Source organism: Hyperolius riggenbachi, chromosome 10, assembly GCF_040937935.1.
Source record: "Hyperolius riggenbachi isolate aHypRig1 chromosome 10, aHypRig1.pri, whole genome shotgun sequence".
NCBI classification, from domain to species: Eukaryota; Metazoa; Chordata; class Amphibia; order Anura; family Hyperoliidae; genus Hyperolius; species Hyperolius riggenbachi.
The window spans coordinates 238,047,918-238,065,735 of record NC_090655.1 but is presented as its reverse complement, the minus strand read 5'-3'; the positions used below and the strand labels follow the sequence as shown (position 1 = coordinate 238,065,735).

The following is a 17,818-nucleotide window of genomic DNA, read 5'->3' as shown; positions in this document are numbered from 1 at the left end:
CTTCCCCCCTCAGGCTCCGGTGGAAATAGCCAATCCCGATCGGGTCTGCTCTCATGCGCAGGCGTCTCGCCACTGTGCAGTACAGCGCACCAGATTGTGCTTGGCTATTTCCGCAGGAGCCCGAAGGGAAGGGTGGTACAGCGCCTGCACTGAGTCCCAAAAGTAAATGTCACCACCTGCTGTGTGCGCTGGATATTGGGGGAGCCAACTCTAGATCGGGGTTACACAGGAGGACGGGGGAGCCTCATTAGGATCCAGGTAAGTACTATTATTTTCCATACAGATTCTCTAGAACGTTACCATAGTACTACATAATGCATACAAATGCATGACCTCGGAATATTTGCATCTCATTGAACTTGCCTATCAAACAACACGCAGCAAGGTTTAGGAGTTTCAGCTTCTTTTTCAAGTTGATCTGCACCCCAACTAAAGGTGTCCACACGCCATACAATTGTTTACATTTCTTTTCAATTCAAGAATGACAATCAATTTTTCTGATTGACTAACATTTTTTTTTAAAAATCTGACCAATGTACCACACACATTTTACTCCAATTGTGAAAAAAAAAAATGACTGAAAGCTCTAAAAAAAAATTGCTTGGGTTTATACATTAAAGCCAATGGGTACCAGTTTAAAAATAAAAAAGTCAGATACTCACCTATGGAGAGGGAAGGCTCGGTCCTAATGAGCCTTCTCTCTCCTCTCCCGGTGCCCTCGGTGCTGCGCTGGCTCCCCCGTTCGCGTCCGCCGCCGCAGGGACTTCGGAGGTCTTCGGGAGCACTTGGGCTCCAGAAGACGGGCCACTCCATACTACACACGCGTGTATGCGTCATAGAGGGCGCTCGCGCATGTGTACTATGGAGCGGCCCGTCCTCGGGAGCCCGAGTGCTCCCGAAACCTCCCTTCGGTGGCGGAAGTAGCAGTATTTGACCGAACTGGTCGAATACTGCTACTCGGGATCCTGTGCGGGACCGGGCACCGGGAGAGGAGAGGGAAGGCTCATTAGGGCCGAGCCTTCCCTCTCCTTAGGTGAGTATCTGACTTTTATTTTTAAACTGGTACACATTCACTTTAAGAAATTGACAATCTTCCCTACATCATACAATTTTCATACAGAAAAATCCACCACTCCCGATCCTTCAGCAAAAAGGAGACAAAAGAACCAAGAATCTGCTCTCTGGCTGAAGCTTTGAAAAGGCTACTATCCTGGAATTAATGCTATCCTAACACCCCCCCCCCACCCCATCTCTTCCAATATGTGTGTTAGGTACTTATATGCTCCCTTACCAGCTAACCTGTCCCTGAAACCCCTGCACTCACCTGTCTTCTATCCCCACCAGCACTACTGTACATAAAGCAGAACATGTGGCTTTACACATATGTATTTTCCAGGGCTGTGGAGTCGGTACAAAAATCATCCGACTCCAACTCCTCAGTTTGTGATTTCACCGACTCCTCTCATTTGCATATAACAATCTTGCTGCTTGGAAGTATGCAGCATAAAAGGCATTTCATCAAACTGCCAGCGCTTAAGAATTTTAAAGCTATATTAACCTCCTTAGCAGTAATCCCGAGTCAGGCCCGGGCTGGAAATCTGCAGCTCAGAGCAGCAACCCCGAGCTAAATCCATGGCTAGTGTGGAATGTGCAGGGCTGCCGCAGATCTATCTAGCGGTATGATTTTTAGGGTCTAAAAGTGTGTAAAATAACTGCACCACTTTCAGATACCAAAATCCAGAAATAATCATAACGCCAGGGAGGTTAAGATAGCATCTGCATTTGGGAACAATAAGCTCCCAGCCAGTCCACCCAGTCAGCCCTCTCGGCCTGTCATTGCCAACGTGAATGCTCCAGTAAGTCTTCATCTATATAAGATTCACCAGATCCCCATATCAGCCGGGTTCCAGCGTGTAGCCATGCCACCTTGCAGAAAAAGGCCTCTACCTTTCCTATATCTGCTATAGAGGAGGCCAACTTTCTGCAAGGGAGCAGATCTATGCAGCTGATACAGGGTTCCAGTAAATCTCATAAGCAGACAATGTGTTGAGACATTCTAATTGTAAAGCATTAGCGTACCTCTGTGTTTTTTTTATATACACTAGAGATGCATTTTAACTAAACTTAGCATATAGCTGCAGAGTAGCTGTTAAATAAAAATAAAACTAGTCCTTGGTAAGAGTACTTGTAGAGGGTGTAGACAGGAACAAAGAGCATCCATCAGGACCTAGGCAATCTAACAGGAGGTACATCTAAAAGTGATGCACAGGTACTCTCTGTAAGGGAATGAGGGGATTCTTCCTCTATTACACATTCTTCATGCACAAACTAGGTTTATGGGCGACAGACAACACCTCTGCGATTAATGTGCACAACATTCTCAGTGGATTCACAACAGCTCTGCGGGGAGTGCATATGTGGCGTTTAGTACTACTGTGTAACTTAATTTGTAGTCACCAGCCCCAAAAAACAAATCAAATTAATTGCTTTCATGAGCAAAAAAGAGTGCATACATTTGCATACAAAATTTGCATAAACTTCCATCAACGCAGAATTATTTGCATCTTACTGACCATCCCTACTAGTGACAACTACACACTGGGCTTTATTCTTACAGCAGAGATGATATTATATATAAAAGATTATTGTGTATACATCAGATATAAGTCACAACCAGATATTTATATCCGATTTAAAAAAAACAAAACAAAAAAATAAAACCGGTGACTGCTTTATTGTGGCAGCGCAAGTAATTTGTCAAACTTAGTACTGCTTTTACTGTAAATATGTTATTTATCATGACCTTTATCTTAGAAATAAAACATTTGAACTTATTTTCTCTTTTAATTACAGATTAAATATGTTAGTAGTTGGAGTCTGTTTATTTTTTACCAACTCCAGATACCAAGAAATTGCTCCAACTCCTGACTCCACAGCCCTGGTATTTTCATTCAGAATGCACCATCTACATAATGTTCCACTATGGTATGTTCCTTAGACGCGAAACACGTGTTAGACAAAACTCCAACATGAGCGGGGCAGAACTAGGGAAGGGGTGTGGCTGGGGGATTGAATCTCTGAAGAAACTTGGGGAGACATAAAAAAACTCACAAGGATACCTTATCATCTGTATAACAAAGTCTCTAGTCTTCTAAGTTAACACCTGTACAAGCCGAGAAATGTCACGGTAAGTTTATTGCCAACATCAGTGGGTACGTGTTCTTGCGGCAGCCAGTTGGAGGAGCAGTTGGGTTTTCTTTCTGAGGAAAACATTTCCCACCCTCTGATGCAAAAAAAAAGCAAGCACCTGTATGTGAGCTGTTCCTAGCACCTCAAAACAGCAGAAAGGACGTCCACCCATGTGGGTTCTCCAGTATGGAACGAGGTATCCCTTCTTCCTGAAACATTTCCCACACTCAGAACATGAAAATGGGTGGTCACCCCTGTGAATTCAATGATGCACAACAAGCTGGTCTCTCTGAGTGAAGCCCTTCCTTCTCACCCGTGTGGTTCATCATAAGGTTTCCTTTCTGCGTGAGGCATTTCCCAAAAGTCTGAACACGTAAAATGACACTTTAATGTGAACTTTCTGGTGCTGAACGAGCTGATTTCTCACACTCTGAACATGCAAAGGGTTAATCATTAGTGTCAAATATCTAGAGGGTAATAAGGTCTGATTTACAAGGGTAATCTTTCCCACACTGAAATAGAGGTTTGTGTGAATCCATGTTGTGTTGTACAGTGAGACATGAATCTGATGCAAAACATTTATCAGAGACAGAATAGGAAGGGATAGTTCAGTCTCTAAGTTTGGCTGTAGCTGACATAGAGGACTGTGTCATCCAAGCTGGATCTGATGGTTTCTCCCCACAGCGACTCAAAAAATCCATATGTGAGCTATGAGGTCCATGGGAACATTCCTTGGGAATAAAGGAATCCACCGATCGATCTGCTCTGCATCCACGTGACGAAGATTTCAAGTAACCGTTTCCTCCTGGAGAACATTGTGTGACCTCATTATGTTCTTTTATGTCAAATGAAGATTGAATATAATGTTTCTGCAAATCTCTACAAACATGGACATGACCTATGGGAAAGACATTGTAACACTAAACGTGTGATCGGTTCTCATGTTTGTCAATCGAGCATCTCATACGTTCCTTCATCAGTCAACAGTAACTCAGAGCCTGCAAGAGAAATGTGGGCAATTATAACATCAGAACAAGAAGAGCAATAAGTTGACAAAATACAACTATACTAACTGGGGCACCCTGGTGGATGCTGAAGACTGAAGGCCTGATTCACTAAGGATAGTGTCTCCCTGCTCGCTACATGCGCTAGTGGCAGCGTAGAGTGCATAATCAGGCTAAGTCAGGGGAGCTAACACTAAGCGCACACTATGTTGCTGTATTGCAGCATAGAGAACACTAGTAATTTAACGTCCACTCCACTCCTCCCACACTGAGCCCCTTCGGGTCCAGTCACATTAACCTCCCTAGCGGTATGATTATTTCCAGATTGTAGGGTATTTTCTGAGCATTTCAGACCCTAAAATCAGGAAACAATCATGCTGCCAGAAAACCAGCAGCAGCCCCTGCTCTCACTCACCTCCCTGGGCTCCAGCGCTGCAATTTTACCTCCGTCCTCCGGGTGGCGCTGTAACACTTTGGTGAGATTCATGACGGTTATCTCACCAGAGTGATTCAGAGCCTCCGAGGACAGGAAGAGGAATAGCTACCAACGTCTGGATCCCCCGGGAGGTGAGTAAAAGCTCCCTATGCCCTCCATTCACTTGCATTGAGCCTCCGGCGGCTGGCCTGAGCTCAGCTGAGGATGACCGCCAGGGAGGTTAAAGAGGAGCTGTTAGGTATAGGGTCTCAGAGAAAATAAACACATATATCAGTAGCTAAACATTGGCTGTACTTACATTACATATGCATTTCACTGTCCACGTTTGGATTTCACAGAATCTTTATATAGTATTTGCAGAGAATGATGCTCCTGACAGCTCATGGCAGGTTCCATGTTTGTCTGTCTCCTATGAAGCCAAATGTGTTGTCATGTCCTGCCTGCTTCCTGATGATTCACTCACACAAAATGTAAAACACTACCGTGCAGTGAATATTAATTAGCCATGTGGCTAGGAAAAATAGCGGACTCCTGCAGTGTACTCTGCCCGGAGTTTTTTCAGTGCTGTGGGCTGCTGCTTTTGTAACACGAGCCCTGAAACTTATCACTAGCAGCCGAGGGGAGGGCCCCAGAATGCTTTGCTGTATGGTATGCGGCTCTCGGCTTCTTAAGAGCTTGGGTCTAACAGCTTTGCTGATAAGCACACATCAAAACTAAGAAAGATTTTTAACTTCAGTAGTGCCTTTTTGGCTTCCTTCTAAACTGTTTAACACAGGCAGGAGAATAGAGGTTTAAATTAGCTTTTGCAGCCTGACAGTTACTCTTTAAAGGATGTGATCCCCGGACTCCGATTGGTCCAATAGGCTGCATATTACTTGAATCATGCCTGTTGTTATAAAGACAAAGTTAACATTAATTGTTGGCAACTTGGTACATGTGAGTAACATGCCTTGATGCAGGAAAAAGCAACTGCGGACACACAGCATGGGTTTCTATATAAGCGCACGGTCCTGTCAGCTAGTGTGCACTCCTAAGTGCTGCATGATGCGCTTGTAGCGCGACCGCAGTACTCCACTAGTTTGGCCACTACTACAAGAGCAATGAGGGCACACTAGCGGACAGATCCGCGCCCTGTGTGTGCATGCGCTAATGTAGTAACCCACGCTGTATTTCCACAGTAGACCTACCACTTTTTCCAGCATCAACTCCATAAATAGATATTTTATATGATATAGATTATTTCCTTTTTTGTCAGTAGTATGATGTTATACTGAGGAATAGAGGTGGGCCTTTCATACGGTGTACAGCATCTCCTCCACATTTGTTGGTACTATGATGTTATACTGAGGAATGGAGATGGGCCTTTCATATGGTGTACAATATCTCCTCCTCATTTGTTGGTACTATGATGTTATACTGAGGAATGGAGATGGGCCTTTCATATGGTGTACAGTATCTCCTCCTCATTTGTTGGTACTATGATGTTATACTGAGGAATGGAGATGGGCCTTTTATATGGTGTACAGTATCTCTTCCTCATTTGTTGGTGCTATGATGTTATACTGAGGAATGGAGATGGGCCTTTCATATGGTGTACAGTATCCCCTCCTCATTTGTTGGTGCTATAATGTTATACTGAGGAATGGAGATGGGCCTTTCATATGCTGTACAGTATCTCTTCCTCATTTGTTGGTGCTATAATGTTATACTGAAGAATGGAGAAGGGCCTTTTATATGGTGTACAGTATCTCCTCCTCATTTGTTGGTACTATGATGTTATACTGAAGAATGGAGATAGGCCTTTCATATGGTGTACAGTATCTCCTCCTCATTTGTTGGTACTATGATGTTATACTGAGGAATGGAGATGGACCTTTCTTATGGTGTACAGTATCTCCTCATTTGTTGGTACTATGATGTTATACTGAGGAATGGAGTTGGACCTTTCATAGGGTGTACAGTATCTCCTCATTTGTTGGTACTAGGATGTTATACTGAGGAATGGAGATGGGCCTTTCATATGGTGTACAGTATCTCCTCATTTGTTGGTACTATGAGCACTAATTATATTACATTGCTGTTTGTATATTGTTTTTTGCTGCTGCGATATCTGGTGGATTGTCTATTGTGGTTCATCTGATATTAAGCAAGCAAGTGTCAGTTTTTAAAAGTACAATTTTTTTTTCTTTTCCCTCTAGTTTGCTTTGCAGCAGGCAATTAGCTAGGGGGAGGGACTAGCTGTAACAGGAGGTATTTGGTCAGCTTCAGGACTCAGCACTGAGCTTGCTCAGTCTGTGGCTTGCTCACTAAGTGGCTGCGACACAAGTGGCATAGGCGTTAAAAACAGGCGTTACAACACAGGCACAAAGAGAGTGGTGAGAGGAAGTAGGTAAGGACTAAAAAAAAAAAAAAATAAAACCTTTAACCAATATTGCGTTTTTTTGCATTGGTTAGAATGTGCTAGGCACGTTGTGGTGTAGTCTTTAAATTTTGAGGACTCCACCCCAACTTCACTCACTCCACCTCCACTCCTCCAGCCCTCCTCCTCCCCTCCCCCCCACCCCCTCCTTTCCCTCCCCCTCCTCCCCCCACCCCCTCCTCCCCCTCCCTCCCCTCACTCCCCAACTTCACTTACTCTCCCTTTCCTCCTCCCGAGCTACACTCACTCTCCCGTTTAATCTTTTACCGCCATAGTTTACTTTAAATAATTTTTCCCCACACAAAAGTCATCATGTTGGACAATGCAGTACAGTGTACATCCTGCAACATGTATGCATGCCTTGATCAGCGGATTGAGGGTGTTTACTGTTGCCCTGGGTGTGTGCGTGTTGCTCAGTTAGAGGCGGAAGTCGCAGAGCTAAATAAGCATTTTGCAACACTGAGACACATACACAACATGAAGAGCTTGGATCTCACGATCCAGACACTGGATGGAACCGTTGAAGATGAGGAGGGTGGAGTACAGCCGGACCAAGAAGCAGAGGCAGCCGCTAGTTGGGTCACAGTTAGAAGGGGTAGGGGAAAAAGTGGCAGGGAGGCTAGTCCCGAGTTGTCCCTCACTAATAAGTATGCTTGTTTGCGTAATATTGGGGAGGATGATTCAGGAGTAGCAATGCTGCAGCAGGATGTGCTCCTTAGCAACCAAAGGGCAGACTGCTGTAACGAGAAAGGGAATAGGAGTGCAGCTAAGGCTAGACAGGTACTGGTGGTAGGGGATTCAATTATTAGGCGCACAGATAGGGTAATCTGTCGAAGAAACCGTGAATGCCGTACAGTCTGTTGCCTCCCGGGTGCTCGGGTTCGGCATGTAGCGGAAAGAATTGACAGATTATTGGGTGGGGCTGGGGAAGACCCGGCTGTAATGGTACACATTGGCACCAATGACAAAGTTAGTGGGAGATGGAAGGTCCTCAAAAATGTTTTTCAGGTACTTGGAGATAAACTTAAAGCAAGGACCTCCAAGGTGGTGTTTTCTGAAATACTGCCAGTGCCACGTGCTACATCTGAGAGACAGAGGGAGCTTAGGGAGTTAAGTGGCTGAGAAATTGGTGTAGGAAGGAAGGGTTTTGGTTCCTGGAGAACTGGGCAGACTTTGCAGTCGGCTACAGGTTCTACAGCAGGGATGGGCTGCACCTTAATGGGGAGGGTGCAGCTGCATTGGGGGAGAAGATGGCTAAACGGTTGGAGGAGATTTTAAACTAGGATCTGGGGGGAGGCAGGAGGATAAAGTCTCAATACGTAGACAAGATGAGGTAAAAAGACAGTGGGAACCTATCATTATGGAGAGTGGAGAGGGGGGTGGGGACAGGGTAAAGATTAAGGAGGTTGGTAAAAATTCAAGTAGCCCATTTCATGTAAACAAAATTGGTAAATGTGGTGGTAAAAATATAAAGTGCATGGTAACCAATGCTCAGAGCCTTGCAAATAAAATAGACGAACTAGAGTTCATTCTGAATGACAAAGGCTATGACATTGTGGGAATAACCGAGACATGGATAGATGAAAGCCATGACTGGATAGCTAATTTAAAAGGATACAATGTGTTTAGGAGGGATAGAACAGGGAAAAAAGGTGGAGGGGTTTGTCTCTTTGTTAAGAATTTTCTTACAGCTGTCCTCAACGATGAGATGAAGGAAGATTGCGAAGATGTGGAGTCCGTTTGGGTAAATATTCATGGTGGAAATAAAAGTTGCCAATTGCTTATTGGGGTATGCTACAGGCCACCTCTTATTAATGAAGCTGCAGAACTGTGATTACTACAGCAGATTGAAAAAGCTGCAAGTAAAAATGAGGTCATAATTATGGGCGACTTCAACTTTCCAGACATTGACTGGGGTATTGAGGCTACCCATTCTGGTAAAAGCAGCAGATTTCTGGCAGCACTACAGGACAATTACTTGGCTCAAATGGTAACTGAACCAACTAGGGGGAATGCGTTACTGGATCTGATCATTTCTAATAGACCAGATAATGTATCAAATGTGCAGGTTCAAGAACATTTGGGAAATAGTGATCACAACATGATAACGTTTGATCTGGTGACTGATAGGCCACGGGGCAGCAAGACCACTAAAACTATGAATTTTAGAAAAGCAAAGTTCAATCAAATTAGGCAGGCACTAAGTTTGGTGAACTGGGATAATGTACTACAAGGGGAAGACACTGAAGGGAAATGGCAAGCTTTTAAACTTATACTTAATCAATATTGTAGTATGTATATCCCATATGGAAACAAAATGTCTAGGAATAAAAAAAAAAGGCCTCTATGGATGAATAGAAAGGTTAAAGATAAAATGAAGAGGAAAAAGAATGCCTATAAGGTCTTAAAACAGGAGGGGACCGAGGCTGCACTAAGCAATTATAAGGAGTGCAATAAAAATTGTAAAAAAGAAATTAGGCAGGCAAAGATTGAAGCTGAAAAACAAATCGCTAAGGATATCAAATCTAACCCAAAAAAGTTTTACAAGTACATTAACTCTAAAAAAAAAAAGGTTGACTGTATAGGACTCCTAAAGGATGAGGGGGGGGAACTCAATGGTGGATGACCAAGGTAAGGCAGAGTTATTAAATGCTTTCTTTGCTTCTGTCTTCACAAAAGAAACAGCACTGTTGCAAACTACAGAGGCGGAAGAGTCTCAATCTTCTAACTGTAATATTAAATACTTAACGCAGGAAGAAGTGAAGGCAAGACTAAATAAATTAAAAATAGACAAGGCACCTGGCCCGGATGGCATGCATCCTCGGGTCCTAAGGGAATTAAGTTCAGTTATAGCTAAACCCCTTTATCTTATCTTTTGTGACTCTCTTGCAACTGGCAGAGTCCCAGTGGATTGGCGTACAGCCCACATTTTCCCATTATTTAAGAAGGGCAAAAAATCAGATCCAGGAAATTATAGACCTGTAAGCTTAACATCAGTTGTATGCAAACTATTTGAGGGGTTACTAAGAGATACTATACATGACTTCATAGAAAATAATCTTATTTCTCAGCATCAACATGGGTTTACTAAAGACAGGTCCTGTTTGACTAACATGCTCAGCTTTTATGAGGTAGTGAATGCTAATATGGATATTGGGAATGCTGTAGATGTGATATACTTGGACTTTGCAAAGGCCTTCGACACTGTTCCCTACAAAAGTCTGGTGCAAAAGTTGAGGATGCAAGGACTGGGGAAGAGTCTGTGTTCATGGATAGGGAACTGGCTAATGGACAGAAAACAAAGAGTTGTGGTCAATGGATCGTACTCAAAATGGGAGACTGTTAGCAGTGGGGTCCCACAGGGGTCTGTTCTGGGTCCAGTGCTCTTCAATTTATTTATTAATGACCTAGTAGATGCAGTAGTGAGCAATGTTGCTATTTTTGCAGATGATACAAAATTGTGCAGAATCATCAACTCTCAGGAAGATAGTGTCATATTGCAACAGGATCTGGATAGGATGGCTATATGGGCACATACATGGCAGATGAAATTCAACATTGACAAATGTAAAGTCATGCATTTTGGACGTACTAATGGACTAGCACCATACAAAATAAATGGGATACAGTTGGGGACATCAAACTTGGAGAAGGACTTAGGAGTACTCATTGACAACAAGTTAAATAATCGTACTCAATGCCAAGCAGCTGCAGCTAAAGCTAACAAAATTTTGGGATGCATTAAAAGGGAAATAAAAACTCGAGATGCGAGCATAATATTGCCCCTGTTTAACTCTCTAGTAAGGCCACATCTGGAATATGGAATTCAGTTCTGGGCACCACATTACAAAAAAGTTATTGCAGTTTTAGAGCAGGTGCAGAGACGAGCAACAAAATTGATACGTGGGATGGAAGGTCTCACTTATCAAGAAAGGTTAGATAAACTGGGTTTATTTAGTCTAGAAAAAAGACGCCTTAGAGGGGATCTAATTAACATGTATAAATACATCAGAGGGCAATATAATAGCTTGGCGGATGAGCTTTTTGTCCCTAGGCCTTCTCAAAGGACTAGAGGACATGATCTGCGCATGGAGGAAAAACGTTTTAGCCATTTATTTAGGAAAGGGTTCTTTACAGTAAGAGTGATTAAGATGTGGAATGCATTGCCACAGGAAGTCGTTATGGCAAACTCTATACCTGCATTTAAAGGGGGCTTAGATGCTTTCCTTGCGAAAGACATCCATGGCTACAATTACTAGGTAATGCCTAATGATGTTGATCCAGGGATTTTATCTGATTGCCATCTGGAGTCGGGAAGGAATTTTTCCCTTTAGGGGCTAATTGGACCATGCCTTGTAAGGGTTTTTTCGCCTTCCTCAGGATCAACAGGGATATGTGAGGGAGCAGGCTGGTGTTGTACTTTATACTGGTTGAACTCGATGGACGTATGTCTTTTTTCAACCAAAATAACTATGTAACTATGTTGTACTGAGGAATGGAGATGGGCCTTTCATATGCTGTACAGTATCTTCTCCTCATTTGTTGGTGCTATGATGTTATACTGAGGAATGGAGATGGGCCTTCCATATGGTGTACATTATCTCCTGCAAATCCATGTAGCTTGAAAATAGGCCAATGAAACTTCACCTTTACAGGATTCAATTGGTCTATTTTTAAGTTGCATACATTTGCATTTAAACAATGGCCATCCCTACTGATCAACGGTTACATTTCCCACCTTCTTAACATGAAAACTCACCTGCGTGCCTTCTTTGGTGTCTGAGAAGCTCTCCTTTCTGAATGAAGAGTTTCCCACACTCTGAACAGGAGAAAGGACGCTCACCTGTGTGACGTCTCTTGTGTAAAAGGAGGCTTGAGTTCTGGGTGAAGCCTTTCCCACACTCTGAACAGAAGTAACGATGCTCGCCCTCGTGATTCAACTTATGTCTGTTGAGGCTTGATTTTCGTGTGAAACATTTTCCGCACTCTGAACATGAAAAGGGGCGTTCGCCTGTGTGTGTCACCTGGTGGATCAGGAGGTGTGGCTTCTGGACAAAGGATTTCCCACACTGTGGACAAGAGAAGGGACGCTCGCCAGTGTGAATTCTCTGATGTATAAGGAGATCTCTTTTCTGAAGAAAGCACTTCTCGCAAGCTGGACATGAATAAGGCTTTTTCCCCGTGTGACTCTTCTTGTGGACACGAAGGTGCCTTTTCTGAACAAAGCTTTTCCCACAGACTAAACATGCAAAAGGACGCTCCCTTGTGTGGATCTTCATATGTACCAAAAGTTCCTCATTTCGTCTAAAACCTCTTCCACACTGCTGACAGGCAAACACGTTTTCACCTTTGTGGACTCTCTGGTGTCGATTAAGTTTCGTCTTTAGTTCAAATACTTTCCCACACTCTGAGCAAGGAAAGCCTTTCACCCGCCTGTGAACTGTTCTGTGTATAATAAGTTCTGATTTACTTCGGAAACATTTCCCACACTCTGCACACGAAAACGTAACCTTGTGTGGATGCGCGCTCTGGTCCTCTCCAGTTGCGGAGGTTTGTAAAATATCAAAAGGTTTTCCAGAATTAGATGAACCTGGTGATCCACTGTGATATTGTGCATCACTTCCTGGGCCAACAGTAAGTAAATTATTAGTAGACGTCTCACCACTAGAGGGCGCTGTTCCTCTATCAGCACTGTAATCTCCGTGGATGGACGTGGTGATGCCATTATCTTCTGCTTCAACATCTGGATGGTATGCATGGTGTCCCTCTGAGGTGTTCCCAGCAATAGATCCCCCTGCTGGATGAAAAATGTTACCGTTACATGCATGTTATTTTTTTCATCCTCTGCAGTCAGGAGTTATGTATGTAGGCCTAGTATTCACCAGTGTGACAGATCGGGCCCGGAAGAGGTTCTCTAGCACTAGAGGTGGAGATTCCAAGGCACAGCCTCTCGAATTGTGCCCGCCCCAGAATGGGTACCAAATGTGCCCCCAGTATTAGGAAGAACCCCTGCCCAGTTTAGAAAGCCAGATGTGCCCCAGAATTAGATAGTTTTCCCCCTTCCCCCTGTATAGGTATTCATATGTTCTTCCAAAATTAGTTATCCCCCTACCCAGGAGAAAGAGCCAGATGTGCCCACAGTATTAGGCAGACCCTTCCCAGGTAGGATAGCCAGATGTACCCCAGTATAAGACAGCCCCTCTCTTCAGGTAACATAGCAAGATAAGTCCTCAGTCTAAGGCTGCCCCCAACTATGATAGATAGCTAGATGTACCTCCAGTATCAGGTAGCACCCCCTCCCCAGTATAGCTAGCCAGAAGTATTAGGTAACCACTCTTCCTAGTAGGGAGAGGACACCAATTAGAGGAAGGGGGTCACAGAGAGTGCAAAAATGAAAGGGAGGGGGAAAAAAGAGAGGGCAGTAATACGGGAGGAAGCACAGAGAGGTCAGTAATAAAGGAGGGGCACAAAGAGGGCAGTAATAAAGGGAGGGGGCACAGAGAGGGCAGTAATAAAGGAGGGAGCACAGAGAGGTCAGTAATAAAGGAGGGGCACAGAGAGGGCAGTAATAAAGGGAGGGGGCACAGAAAGGGCAGTAATAAAAAAGGGGCACAGAGAGGGCAGTAATAAAGGAGGGGCACAGAGAGGGCAGTAATAAAGGGAGGGGGCACAGAGAAGGCAGTAATAAAGGGAGGGGGAAAAGAGAGGGCAGTAATAAGGGAGGAAGCACAGAGAGGTCAGTAATAAAGGGAGGGGGCACATAGAGGGCAGTAATAAAGGGAGGGGGCACAGACAGGGCAGTAATAAAGGGAGGGGGCGCAGAGAGGTCAGTAATAAGGGAGGGTGCACAGAGAGGGCAGTAATAAGGGAGGGGGCACAGACAGGGCAGTAATAAGGGAGGGGGCACAGACAGGGCAGTAATAAGGGAGGGGAACAGAGAGGGTAGTAATAAAGGGAGGGGGAAAAGAGAGGGCAGTAATAAAGGGAGGGGGCACAGACAGGGCAGTAATAAAGGGAGGGGGCGCAGAGAGGTCAGTAATAAGGGAGGGTGCACAGAGAGGGCAGTAATAAGGGAGGGGGCACAGAGAGGGCAGTAATAAGGGAGGGGGCACAGACAGGGCAGTAATAAGGGAGGGGGCACAGACAGGGCAGTAATAAGGGAGGGGGCACAGACAGGGCAGTAATAAAGGGAGGGGGCGCAGAGAGGTCAGTAATAAAAGGAGGGGGCGCAGACAGGGCAGTAATAAAGGGAGGGGGCGCAGAGAGGTCAGTAATAAGGGAGGGGGCACAGAGAGGGCAGTAATAAGGGAGGGTGCACAGAGAGGTCAGTAATAAGGGAGGGGGCACAGAGAGGGCAGTAATAAGGGAGGGTGCACAGAGAGGTCAGTAATAAGGGAGGGTGCACAGAGAGGGCAGTAATAAGGGAGGGGGCACCGAGAGGGCAGTAATAAGGGAGGGGGCACAGACAGGGCAGTAATAAGGGAGGGGGCACAGACAGGGCAGTAATAAGGGAGGGGGCGCAGACAGGGCAGTAATAAAGGGAGGGGGCGCAGAGAGGTCAGTAATAAGGGAGGGGGCACAGAGAGGGCAGTAATAAGGGAGGGGGCACAGAGAGGTCAGTAATAAGGGAGGGGGCACAGAGAGGTCAGTAATAAGGGAGGGTGCACAGAGAGGTCAGTAATAAGGGAGGGTGCACAGAGAGGGCAGTAATAAGGGAGGGTGCACAGAGAGGGCAGTAATAAGGGAGGGGGCACAGAGAGGGCAGTAATAAAGGAGGGGCACAGACTGAGCAGTAATAAAGGAGGGGCACAGAGAGGGTAGTAATAAAGGAGGGGCACAGAAAGGGCAGTAATAAAGGAGGGGGCACAGAAAGGGCAGTAATAAAGGAGGGGGCACAGAGAGGGCAGTAATAAAGGAGGGGGCACAGAGAGGGCAGTAATAAAGGAGGGGCAGAGAGGGCAGTAATAAAGGAGGGGCACAGACAGGGCAGTAATAGAGGAGGGGCACAGACAGGGCAGTAATAAAGGAGGCGGCACAGAGAGGGCAGTAATAAAGGAGGGGGCACAGAAAGGGCAGTAATAAAGGAGGGGGCACAGAGAGGGCAGTAATAAAGGAGGCGGCACAGAGAGGGCAGTAATAAAGGAGGGGGCACAGAGAGGGCAGTAATAAGGGAGGGGGCACAGACAGGGCAGTAATAAGGGAGGGGCACAAACTGAGCAGTAATAAAGGAGGGGCACAGAGAGGGTAGTAATAAAGTAGGGGAACAGAAAGGGCAGTAATAAAGAAGGGGGCACAGAAAGGGCAGTAATAAAGGAGGGGGCACAGAGAGGGCAGTAATAAAGGAGGGGCACAGACAGGGCAGTAATAAAGGAGGCGGCACAGAGAGGGTAGTAATAAGGGAGGGGGCACAGAGAGGGAAGTAATAAGGGAGGGGGCACAGAGAGGGCAGTAATAAAGGAGGGGGCACAGAGAGGGCAGTAATAAGGGAGGGGGCACAGAGAGGGCAGTAATAAGGGAGGGGGCACAGAGAGGGCAGTAATAAAGGAGGGGGCACAGAGAGGGCAGTAATAAGGGAGGGGGCACAGAGAGGGAAGTAATAAGGGAGGGGGCACAGAGAGGGCAGTAATAAAGGAGGGGCACAGTCAGGGCAGTAATAAAGGAGTGGGTCACAGAAAAGTAATAAGGGAGGGGGCACAGAGAGGGCAGTAATAAGGGAGGGTGCACAGAGAGGTCAGTAATAAGGGAGGGTGCACAGAGAGGGCAGTAATAAGGGAGGGTGCACAGAGAGGGCAGTAATAAGGGAGGGGGCACAGAGAGGGCAGTAATAAAGGAGGGGCACAGACTGAGCAGTAATAAAGGAGGGGCACAGAGAGGGTAGTAATAAAGGAGGGGCACAGAAAGGGCAGTAATAAAGGAGGGGGCACAGAAAGGGCAGTAATAAAGGAGGGGGCACAGAGAGGGCAGTAATAAAGGAGGGGGCACAGAGAGGGCAGTAATAAAGGAGGGGCAGAGAGGGCAGTAATAAAGGAGGGGCACAGACAGGGCAGTAATAGAGGAGGGGCACAGACAGGGCAGTAATAAAGGAGGCGGCACAGAGAGGGCAGTAATAAAGGAGGGGGCACAGAAAGGGCAGTAATAAAGGAGGGGGCACAGAGAGGGCAGTAATAAAGGAGGCGGCACAGAGAGGGCAGTAATAAAGGAGGGGGCACAGAGAGGGCAGTAATAAGGGAGGGGGCACAGACAGGGCAGTAATAAGGGAGGGGCACAAACTGAGCAGTAATAAAGGAGGGGCACAGAGAGGGTAGTAATAAAGTAGGGGAACAGAAAGGGCAGTAATAAAGAAGGGGGCACAGAAAGGGCAGTAATAAAGGAGGGGGCACAGAGAGGGCAGTAATAAAGGAGGGGCACAGACAGGGCAGTAATAAAGGAGGCGGCACAGAGAGGGTAGTAATAAGGGAGGGGGCACAGAGAGGGAAGTAATAAAGGAGGGGGCACAGAGAGGGCAGTAATAAAGGAGGGGGCACAGAGAGGGCAGTAATAAAGGAGGGGCAGAGAGGGCAGTAATAAAGGAGGGGCACAGACAGGGCAGTAATAAAGGAGGGGCACAGACTGAGCAGTAATAAAGGAGGGGCACAGAGAGGGTAGTAATAAAGGAGGGGCACAGAAAGGGCAGTAATAAAGGAGGGGGCACAGAAAGGGCAGTAATAAAGGAGGGGGCACAGAGAGGGCAGTAATAAAGGAGGGGGCACAGAGAGGGCAGTAATAAAGGAGGGGCAGAGAGGGCAGTAATAAAGGAGGGGCACAGACAGGGCAGTAATAGAGGAGGGGCACAGACAGGGCAGTAATAAAGGAGGCGGCACAGAGAGGGCAGTAATAAAGGAGGGGGCACAGAAAGGGCAGTAATAAAGGAGGGGGCACAGAGAGGGCAGTAATAAAGGAGGCGGCACAGAGAGGGCAGTAATAAAGGAGGGGGCACAGAGAGGGCAGTAATAAGGGAGGGGGCACAGACAGGGCAGTAATAAGGGAGGGGCACAAACTGAGCAGTAATAAAGGAGGGGCACAGAGAGGGTAGTAATAAAGTAGGGGAACAGAAAGGGCAGTAATAAAGAAGGGGGCACAGAGAGGGCAGTAATAAGGGAGGGGGCACAGACAGGGCAGTAATAAGGGAGGGGGCACAGACAGGGCAGTAATAAGGGAGGGGGCACAGACAGGGCAGTAATAAAGGGAGGGGGCGCAGAGAGGTCAGTAATAAAAGGAGGGGGCGCAGACAGGGCAGTAATAAAGGGAGGGGGCGCAGAGAGGTCAGTAATAAGGGAGGGGGCACAGAGAGGGCAGTAATAAGGGAGGGTGCACAGAGAGGTCAGTAATAAGGGAGGGGGCACAGAGAGGGCAGTAATAAGGGAGGGTGCACAGAGAGGTCAGTAATAAGGGAGGGTGCACAGAGAGGGCAGTAATAAGGGAGGGGGCACCGAGAGGGCAGTAATAAGGGAGGGGGCACAGACAGGGCAGTAATAAGGGAGGGGGCACAGACAGGGCAGTAATAAGGGAGGGGGCGCAGACAGGGCAGTAATAAAGGGAGGGGGCGCAGAGAGGTCAGTAATAAGGGAGGGGGCACAGAGAGGGCAGTAATAAGGGAGGGGGCACAGAGAGGTCAGTAATAAGGGAGGGGGCACAGAGAGGTCAGTAATAAGGGAGGGTGCACAGAGAGGTCAGTAATAAGGGAGGGTGCACAGAGAGGGCAGTAATAAGGGAGGGTGCACAGAGAGGGCA

The 17,818-nt window shown here is 46.3% G+C and overlaps 1 protein-coding gene across 3 annotated transcripts in view; it reads right to left on the bottom strand.

Moving 5' to 3' along the window:
* Positions 1 to 2,773: 2,773 nt before the first annotated feature.
* The window catches only part of LOC137534968 (zinc finger protein 432-like), a 30,045-nt gene continuing 15,000 nt past the window's right edge, over positions 2,774 to 17,818 (bottom strand). For 2 of the 3 annotated variants that reach the window (XM_068256713.1, XM_068256714.1), the window contains exons 8-9: positions 11,808 to 12,845; positions 2,774 to 4,187 (exon numbers count right to left, since the gene is read on the bottom strand). In XM_068256713.1, coding sequence (XP_068112814.1) covers positions 4,138 to 4,187; positions 11,808 to 12,845 — 1,088 coding nt within the window. In that variant the 3' untranslated portion in view covers positions 2,774 to 4,137. The remainder of the gene's footprint in view (positions 4,188 to 11,807; positions 12,846 to 17,818) is intronic. The other variant, XM_068256715.1, reaches the window with a different exon arrangement.